The sequence below is a fragment of the Nyctereutes procyonoides genome, unplaced genomic scaffold (assembly GCF_905146905.1).
Source record: "Nyctereutes procyonoides isolate TBG_1078 unplaced genomic scaffold, NYPRO_anot_genome, whole genome shotgun sequence".
Classification (NCBI taxonomy): Eukaryota; Metazoa; Chordata; class Mammalia; order Carnivora; family Canidae; genus Nyctereutes; species Nyctereutes procyonoides.
Window position 1 is genome coordinate 22848790 of NW_026575120.1, and position 9232 is coordinate 22858021.

General features: G+C 50.9%; 1 protein-coding gene and 1 long non-coding RNA gene across 4 annotated transcripts in view; one reads left to right on the forward strand and one right to left on the reverse strand.

Annotated features, from left to right (window-relative positions):
* The window catches only part of RBM33 (RNA binding motif protein 33), a 137021-nt gene extending 134175 nt beyond the window's left edge, over positions 1 to 2846 (reverse strand). For all 3 annotated transcript variants that reach the window (XM_055334648.1, XM_055334647.1, XM_055334646.1), the window contains exon 1: positions 2426 to 2846. In XM_055334648.1, coding sequence (XP_055190623.1) covers positions 2426 to 2468 — 43 coding nt within the window. In that variant the 5' untranslated portion in view covers positions 2469 to 2846. The remainder of the gene's footprint in view (positions 1 to 2425) is intronic.
* A 176-nt stretch (positions 2847 to 3022) lies between these two features.
* Positions 3023 to 7786, forward strand: LOC129515654 (uncharacterized). Its single transcript, XR_008665620.1, has 2 exons — positions 3023 to 3098; positions 7338 to 7786. It is a non-coding gene; the product is annotated as an uncharacterized LOC129515654 (long non-coding RNA).
* Positions 7787 to 9232: the final 1446 nt, after the last annotated feature.

The window sequence follows — 9232 nt, forward strand, 5'->3', positions numbered from 1 at the left end:
TTTTTTTCCTTTTTCTCTTATTTACTTATTTGAATTTTATTATTTGAACAAGAGTGGGTGCACACAACCATGTGCCCCTAACACAGGGGAGGCAGAGGGAGAGGACGAAGCAGACTCCCCAGTGAGCAGGGAGGGAGCCCGATGTGGGGCTCAATCCCAGGACCCTGAGATCATGACCTGACCCAAAGGCAGACGCTTCACCATGTAAGCCACCCAGGTGCCCTCTCTATCCCCAGGACCTATTTTTAAGTGAATAAAAGCACACTACAGATTACATGATTCTGTTTATACCATAAAAGGCCACAAAGCTGAAAATCCTCAACTTACATATGCACAGAAAATGATACAGGAAGATCCATAAGGAAAACATTTCATACTTTAATTCACTCATTTGTCAAATTATTTGTTGAATATATACAATTTACCAAGAACTTGGAATAAGAGGCAGGTAAAACAGCCAGCATTACTGTCCTCAGGGGGCTTAGACTAGGGGAAAGGGAGATTTTTTTTTAAAGAAATAAAATAAAATTACCAACTAGGATCCATGTTCTGAAGAAAAAGGAGCCTACCACAGAACAGAAGAAGGGAGGCTCCCCAACAGGAAGTGGACATACCTTAGATAAGAAGGCCTCCCAGGAGCCCGAGGCCTGGCTAGTGAGCACAAAATGAGAGCGGGAGCAGTGTGCCTACTGGTGAGGTCCTAGAAGCCAGGTCATACAGAACTCCCACACCTTGTGAGGACTCTGGCTTTAGTCTAGAGCAAGGGGAAACCAGGTGCCTGGGATGAAATGGAAGGAAAAACTGCAAACATCAAGCATAAAGCCTGTATGGGGCCCTAAAATAGCAATTACCAAACTTTCTAGACTCAAAAGTATCGAGGACACTGACATTTACTATCTTACAAATTACAAACTAGTAACTTGAAAGAACATGCCAAGACACATGTCTTCATACATAGCACAGCTTCTGAAACCCCACTGAGCATGGTGTGCACTTTAGCACCCAGCAATCCTCTGGCTGCCCTTATAGAACGAACAGAACACGTGCTGCTGACCCCCAGAAAGTAACCAAGGAAGGTGCACCTGCATCTCCAAATCCTAGCCGGGCAGCCTCACTGACCCCCAGAAAATAACCAAGGGAGGTGCACCTGCATCTCCAAATCCTAGCCGGGCAGCCTCACTGACCCCCAGAAAATAACCAAGGGAGGTGCACCTGCATCTCCAAATCCTAGCCGGGCAGCCTCACTGACCCCCAGAAAGTAACCAAGGGAGGTGCACCTGCATCTCCAAATCCTAACCGGGCAGCCTCACTGGCCCCCAGAAAGTAACCAAGGAAGGTGCACCTGCATCTCCAAATCCTAGCCGGGCAGCCTCACTGACCCCCAGAAAATAACCAAGGGAGGTGCACCTGCATCTCCAAATCCTAGCCGGGCAGCCTCACTGGCCCCCAGAAAGTAACCAAGGAAGGTGCACCTGCATCTCCAAATCCTAGCCGGGCAGCCTCACTGACCCCCAGAAAGTAACCAAGGGAGGTGCACCTGCATCTCCAAATCCTAGCCGGGCAGCCTCACTGGCCCCCAGAAAGTAACCAAGGAAGCTGCACCTGCATCTCCAAACCCTGACTGGGGAGCCTCGCGTCTGACAAGCAGAAATCAGCAGTCGGGCAGAGGCGGTGCGCACCAAACCACAGGCCCGTAGGGACACTTGTGAGCGCAAACCCCGTGGTCTCGTCACTCCGCCAAACGTTTTCCTACTCCCAGCAAAGTTCTAAGCAGGATCACCGCAACGCGCTGCTACGAAGATCTCGGGAGCGGACACCTGGACGCTGCTTCCATGACGCGTGCCCAAAGCTTTCGTCCAGACACTTGACCGCCTAAGGTTCCTCGGACCAACACCTTCGAATCACCGTCAGTCACTTTCAAGGATTTTTCTTCCATTTTTAAGGTCTTTAAAACACACTCCATCAACAAAGCGTCAGCTCCCCGGAGAGACTTTGCCCGGAACGCGTCCGGCGCCCGAGCCGCTGCTGGGGCTGCCCCGCCGGCCCGGCCCGGCCCGGCCCCTGCTGACCAAGCGCCGGGGGACGTTGGTCGGACCAGCGAGGCGCTCACGCACGGCGCAGCCCCGGCCGGCGGGGGTTCTCCGCACGGACCCGGGCTCCTGAGCGCCGCAGGCCCCACACGCCCGCACAGCGGGGCCCGCCCACCCCGCCCACCCCGCCCGACAGCCCAGCGGAGCGGCCCGGAGCCTCCTCCCGCGACAAGCCCGGCGCCCCGCACGCCCGCAGCCGGCCTCGCGTCCCCCGCCGCCGCCGCCGCCGCCTCGCCGAGGGGCCCATGGCTGCCGCCCGCAGGCTCCCGGGCCCCAGGCCGACGCGGCCCGAGGTGGCCCCGGCCCGTCCCCCCAGCGCCGGGCGGCTCACGTACCTCCAGCGCCGGCTCCTCCGCCCGCTCCCAGGGCGGCCGCCATGGTGCTCGCGGGCCCGGCCTTCGGGCGCGCCCCGCCAAGCCAGCCGGTGGGCCGCCGGCCGGCCGGGGCCCGGGGACGCGCGGCGGGGGACGGGGGGCGGCGCGCCGGGACCGGGACAGGGCGAGGAGACCGGCAGTCGCGGCCACTCGGTCCCGGCTCCTCCGCAGGAAGAAAACAACAGACTATCGCAACATGGCCGCCGGCCCGCCCGCCGCCGCGGTGCACGCCGGGATGATGGCGACCGGCAGGGCGGGCGCGAGCCGCCTCCGCGGCGCGGCGGCTCCGGGCCGCCTCGAGGGACGCAGGGCGAGCGCGGAGGGCGAGCAGGCGGGTGGCCGCGGCGGTCGGCTCCTGCAGCCGCAGGGTTGGCGGCGGCGGCGGCGGCTGCTGCCGGCCGTAGTCCGGTCCCGGGTTCTGTCGTACGGCGCTTTGCAGCAGTTGGCGCCGCGCTTTCCGGCCGGCGGCCCGCGGAGCGGTGGGCGGGGCGTGCTCGGTGAGGCGGGGCCGCGTCGGAGGCCCGCGGCAGGTGCTTCGGGGACGCGCGGGGCCCGGGGCCTGGGGCCCGGGAGGTCGGCGGGGGTCGGCGCTCCTGAGCCTGAGCGGGCGGAGCGGTTGGAACACGAGGTGGTAGTAAGTGCGGTGAGGGAGAGGGCGCGGGGCTGAGGCAGCCGTGTGTGCTTGTCGGCAGCGGACTGCACACCTGGACTATGACGGCGGGGCGGGGGGTGGGGCGGGCGGTCGGTGGGAGGAGGAGGCTGAGCCGACGCTCGGGGCGGTCCGAGGAAGACCAAGGGGCTCGGGAAGCGGTCAGCTGCAGAGGGGCCCCGGGGCCAGTGCATCCAGGACTTCGGGGCATTTCCCCGAAGCTGTAGGGAGCACGAGGAGGTTCTAACAGCAGAAGCTCCGTTATAAAGTTTCGTCGTTTAGGAAACCGGCTGTGACAGCAGAAGAGCGCTTGGGCACCGTGGGGAGATAAGACACCTGTTGGGAAGCCTCCGTCTCAGTCCACACAGGAGGAGGCTTCCTGGACGGGAGGACAGAGGGGCGTGTGACAACGCCTTAGCAGTAGCCGACACGAACTCTAAGATCTCTAGAACTTTTGCAGACGTTTGAGGTTTTTCACAATAAAATGTCTGGGAAAAAATTAGCTTTCCTGGTTTAATAACTGATGTAGGTAATTCTCATCTGAAATTTTTTTAAAATACCATTTTGAAAGTTATTTTGGGGATGCCTGGGTGGCTCAGCGGTTGGGTGTCTGCCTTCAGCCCAGGGCCTGATCCTGGGGTCCCTGAACCGAGTCCCACATCGGGCTGCCTGCATGGGGCCTGCTTCTCCCTCTGCCTGTGTCTCTGCATCTCTCTCTCTCTCCCTCTCTCTCTCTCTCTCTCACTCTCTCACTGTGTGTGTGTGTCTCTATGAATAAATAAATAAAATCTGTTTTAAAAAACAGAGAAGGATGGTTCAAAAAACCAAATACACAAAGTTAAAACAATCTCATGGATACTTTGTAGCCAGGTTATAATTGAGGAAAGAACTCTGTCTCTAAAATTTCTCTAGGACCAGAATCTCTTAATTTTTTCATCAATCACCTGCTGGAACAGGTTTGAGCACAGACACCAAATATTTGAAGATCTTGATGAATTACTGTGAGTAAAGGTTTAACAAAACCCCTTTTCTTCTCAACAGAATTCACTTTGGGTTGAAACCTAATGAAAGTCAAGCCTAGAAACCTAATGAAGTCAGGATATCAGCTGTGTTATAAAACATCATTCCTTGTGTTAAAGATGCTCTCCAGCTGGTACACTGCCTCTGGCTGGAGAAAATGGAATGATCTTTAAACATCTGTCAGGAAGCCAGACCTTTAGGCTCTCTTTTAACTGAGTTTGGAAATTTAAAAGATAAACTCAGATGACTTGTTACAAGATGTATCAGTTCCCACGGTCAAGGACCTCTAAGCCAGAGCAGCTCCTATACCTTATCTTGCACCTGAGTTGCATCGCAGCTCAGTGAGGAGCTCATGCATGCCTATATGGACTGCAGGGAGGAGCACCCGATAATGCCCTGCTCCCAATGTGTGTTTCTTCTCTGTCCTCTTACATGAAGCTGCTGCCAGGTGTGACATTACAGGGGTATAAGTGATTGAATGTAAGAAGCCCTGCTAAGGAGCACTTATAATTTTATATATCTCCCACTGAAAATCGTACAAATTCAGCTTTGTTTTTAGTTAAAAATTAATATAGAAGCTTTCCTCTTCTGCCAACATGGACCAAAGAGTCTAGCGCCCCTCCACCCTACTATAAAACAGATTTTTCAGGGAAAAAAAAAATGTGTTGGATTGCTGGATTTTAGAAATTAAAACAAATGTCCAGGAGATCAAGAGAGAAGCGGGGGTAGGGGGGAGAGGCCTGAGCTGTAAGTAGTGAGCATATAAGAAAAGTAGGTTTCCCTGAGAGAAGGTACCTCTGTTAGGACTGCTAATAGCAAATAAGTCTTTAGACCTATGGTGGGGTGAGAGAGTATGAACATGATGCTCCCTGGTTAAGTCAGAGATCCTGGAAGGTCTTCCTCAAATTATACATTCCTGTTTTTCACAGTTTAAGATCAACCAACTATGAACTTAAAATCAGAGATCACAAAACACATAAAAGAAGAAACCACTGTAGTTGAGAGTTGGAAAAATAGAAAATGTAGATTGCCCTTTCAAGGACCTCAGATATCGAAATGAAGAGAAACAAAAATACATGAACTATGTAAGGAAATGAGTGAAAGTGAGAAACCAAGAGGAGACCCCACAGTGACCAGAGAAACCTGTAGCTGTTGTTTTCTTCCCAGCCTTCTCCTCAGTCTTGTCCTAAAGCCATTAGGTGACACTGGTGGTGACATGACAGGGGTGGGGGAGGTGGAGTTGGCTGTGCTGACCCAGATCTGAGTATCAGACTCTGTGCCCCATAAGAGAGCTGCCCTTTTGAGATCAAAAGGGTGAGGAGTATGCCCTTGTTGACTGTAGCCCAGGGTTAAGGAGGGCCTCCACCCGTGAGGGCAGTGCAACAGGAGAGTCCCAGCCTGGGCAGGATACCAGGACATCACCCTGGGGTGTGGGCTCAGCATGAGGTGGGAATAGCCTCAGGGTGAACTGGGATGTCAGCACAGCAGCACTGTGAGAGTGCTTCCATGCAGGTGGAAGGTGGGGCACGGGGGATCAGAACTGGGTGTTAGAGGGGTTGGAGCCCAGAAGCCATCTGCAAGGGCAGCAGAGCTGCAACAGGGACAGCCTGCCGCCTGGAAGCAGGAAACCGTCCACACTGTAATGACTGTTACTGGGACCTTGTGCATAAATGAATAGGGTCTGAGGACAAGAGGAAAGGAAGGTAACAAAGTTAACTTCTTATTGATGACTGTAAGTGATAAGTAGGAAGAAAATCCTTGTTGGAAATACATACTAAGGTAGTTGAGGGTGATGCAGTGTTAACCTAGAGACTTGTTCTCAAATGGTTCAGAGAAAAGGGTTTGAAGTCACCATATGTTCAACTTTTCTATAAGTTTTGTATTGCTTTGAAATAAAAAAAAATAATTGGAAAAGGACAAAAGAGAACAGTCTTTAAAAATGTAATTGTGATGGTATCATAGGTGTGTGCACATGTCCAAACTCATCCAGTTGTGTACATTGAATATGTGCAAGTTTTTGTGTATCAATCATACCTCCATGAAAGGATAACAAAAGTAACTGTTGAAGTAAACAGATGAGACCCAGTTGAGGACAGGCAGGAAAGGATTGTCCAGAATGGACCACAAGAAAGGAAAGGCATGGAACAGCGTGAGTGAGGCGTTTAGCAACTGGGAGGGCCGAATGAGATGGTCAGACTGCAGGTCTCGGGCGGGGAGGTGGGGTGCAGAGGACAAAGACAGTGAAAGAGAGTCAGTATTTGAAAAGAGGACTCCTGAGAGTTTTCAAGAACCAATGAAAGATATCAGTCCACAAACACAGGAAACATGATGAGCATCCAGTAAGAAAAATTAAGAGAAATCTACACCTAACTGCATGTGGTGCAGCTAAGAAATATATCCCAAAAAGAGAAGACCTTAAAAGAAACAATAAATAAAATCATTTAAAAAAAAAAAAAGGCAACAAAAAAGAAACTGCCTCGTCTGGTCATGCCAGCGCAGCTGAGGCAGGCTTCCCGCATTGGAACATGAAAACTGGACAGATGTCAGATGTCCAGAAGTCCAGATGTCAGATGTCAACTGTTTTCTTTCTTTCTTTCTTTCCTTTCTTTCTTTCTTTCTTTCTTTCTTTCTTTCTTTCCTTTCTTTCTTTCCTTTCTTTCTTTCTTTTTCTTTCTTTTTCTTTCTTTTTCTTTCTTTTTCTTTTTCTTTTTCTTCCTTTCCTTTCCTTTCCTTTCCTTTCCTTTCCTTTCCTTTCCTTTCCTTTCCTTTCCTTTCTTTTTGACACAGAGAGAGAGAGAGGCAGAGGGAGAAGCAGGCTCCTCAGGAAGCCCGATTTGGGACTCAATTCCAGAACTCCAGGATCATGCCCTGAGCTGAAGGCAGACGCTCAACCTCTGAGCCACCCAGGGATCCCAGACAGAGTGTTTTCTGACATTTGACAACACGCAGTACTGGACCGCAGTCGCCCAGAGAGAGGAAACCAGCAAAGTGGGCCTTACTGTCCAGCTTTCTGGCGGGAAGCACTTTCTGGACCGTAGGAGAGGGGGGAAACACAAGTAAAACACAGTGGTTGTGATGATTTGAGAGATTGGAGTTTGGAGGGGCTAATGTGCGGCATTTGTGGGTCTCAGTGCTGGACATGATGGAGCTATGTTGAGAAGCTTCAGAAATCTACATGAGGTCACCTCAAATGTGTTGCTGCAGGTGAAACCCCATGAGGACAGGACAGGAACTAGAAGAGTCAACTGTAAATGGAACCATTCCCAGAGCTCACACCACTGTCCCCATGACCTCCAGGAGCCAGTCTTCAGAGTTCCTGAGTTATGTGTCCACTTTGGGTATGGCTGCTCCTCCAGTCCCTAGGCCAGCATTTCCCAAAGCACCATCCATTTTAGAAATTTGCTTTAAAATCATTTTGGGGGGACACCTGGGTGGCTCAGTCATTTGGGTGTCTGCCTTCAGCTCAGGTCATGATCTCAGGGTCCTGGGATTGAGTCCTCAGGTTCCAGGCTCAGTGGGGGGGGGGGGGTCTGCTTTTCCCTCTCCCTCTGCTGCTCCCCCTGCTTGTGCTCTCACATGTGCTGTCTCTGTCTCTCTCTCGTAAGTGGATAAAAATATTTACATAAATAAAATCATGTTTTGTGCCAGTTTTACCAAGTTTTGATTTCTGGAAGTTGGGTCAGGAAATGCTCACCAAAATATAAACCACATCCAGAGATGTTTCAAGTTGGGAAATGTTAGGTTATTCGACCTAACTTTCTTTCACTGCTCCTCTCATGGAACTCTACAGTGAATTCAAATTTTACAGTTGAAGACCTAGGTGCTTCCTTAACTTTACAATTTCAAGCTCAGGAATCTGGGCGGGGGTGGGGGTAGTGAGGTCTTTAGGAAGCTTTCTGCTCTGCGGCAACTTCAGAGTGATGTCTCATGGTGCAAGTGGAGTTGATGAAGGTGAGGGAAGGAGGCTCACCAAGCACAGATGTCCACTACTCGGCATGTTCCTAGACTTGAGTAGCTGGGTGTGCACCTGGCTTGCTGTGGCACGGGGAGAAAGTGCACAGCTGAGTCACTGGCACAGTGCCTTAGATTACAGACCGCTTCAGGCCAAGGCAGAGACACTGATGAAGCCATACCTTGCATTGAAGTAGCCCCATTTCCCCAGGGAACTCAGAAACCTCACTCATCCCCTACACCACCTATGGTAAGGCAGTGAAATAGTCACACCTTACAGGTGAGAGCTAGCTGGCCCAGATCACAAAAGGAGTTCACGATGCCGCCCTCTGTGAGAGCCCACCCTCCACACCCTTCTGGGTGCCCGTTGGTGTCCGTGGAGTAGGGCCTTGCCTGTCCCAGGACCTCAGCACAACGGGACAAACCCTTCTTCCCTCCCTGCACCTGCACATCTACCCACTTGATCCCCACACACACTTCGACCTGAACCCTCAGTTTTCACAGGCACACTCTGACACACACTCAGGCATCTGCAGTGGGATCCTTTCAAGGGGTTCATTACTGTGACTTACTTATTCACCCAGTTCCTCTCAGTTATTATTTTCTGTAATAATTCTTTTGATGGTGCTTCTTTTTCTTAACCTGTTTTTCTCTCAATATTAAGAACATTTTCTTTATAAAGATATTAGAAAGATATCATCCTAATGTGTGCTAAGAGTAAAATATGCTATATAAATTAGATGGTTTTAGATGTAAAGATGTTAAATAATGCATTTGGTACTGACAAGTGGAATAAGCACCGAGATATCAAATATACACCTGAGCAATATACAATGGAATGGCATGCAAAACCTGAGGTCCTGAGCCTCATTGCTTTCTTAAATTTCAGTTGCATCTAAGTGTAAGGTGGTAAATGATAAATTGATTACAGAGCAACAATAAGTCTCATTCTCATTTCTAGCATAAGACTGGAGGCCCACATCAGAGACAACCCCGTTTCTTAAGTACAAGTGTGCTAAGGAAACCGTGAGCACCGCAAGATGTTTCTTTTGCTAACAGTGACTTATCATGTGATATGTGAGGTCCCTGGTTATTTTGGTAAGATACAGTTTGCAATCGTGTTTCAGAAGTATGTTAACCCAGTCCAG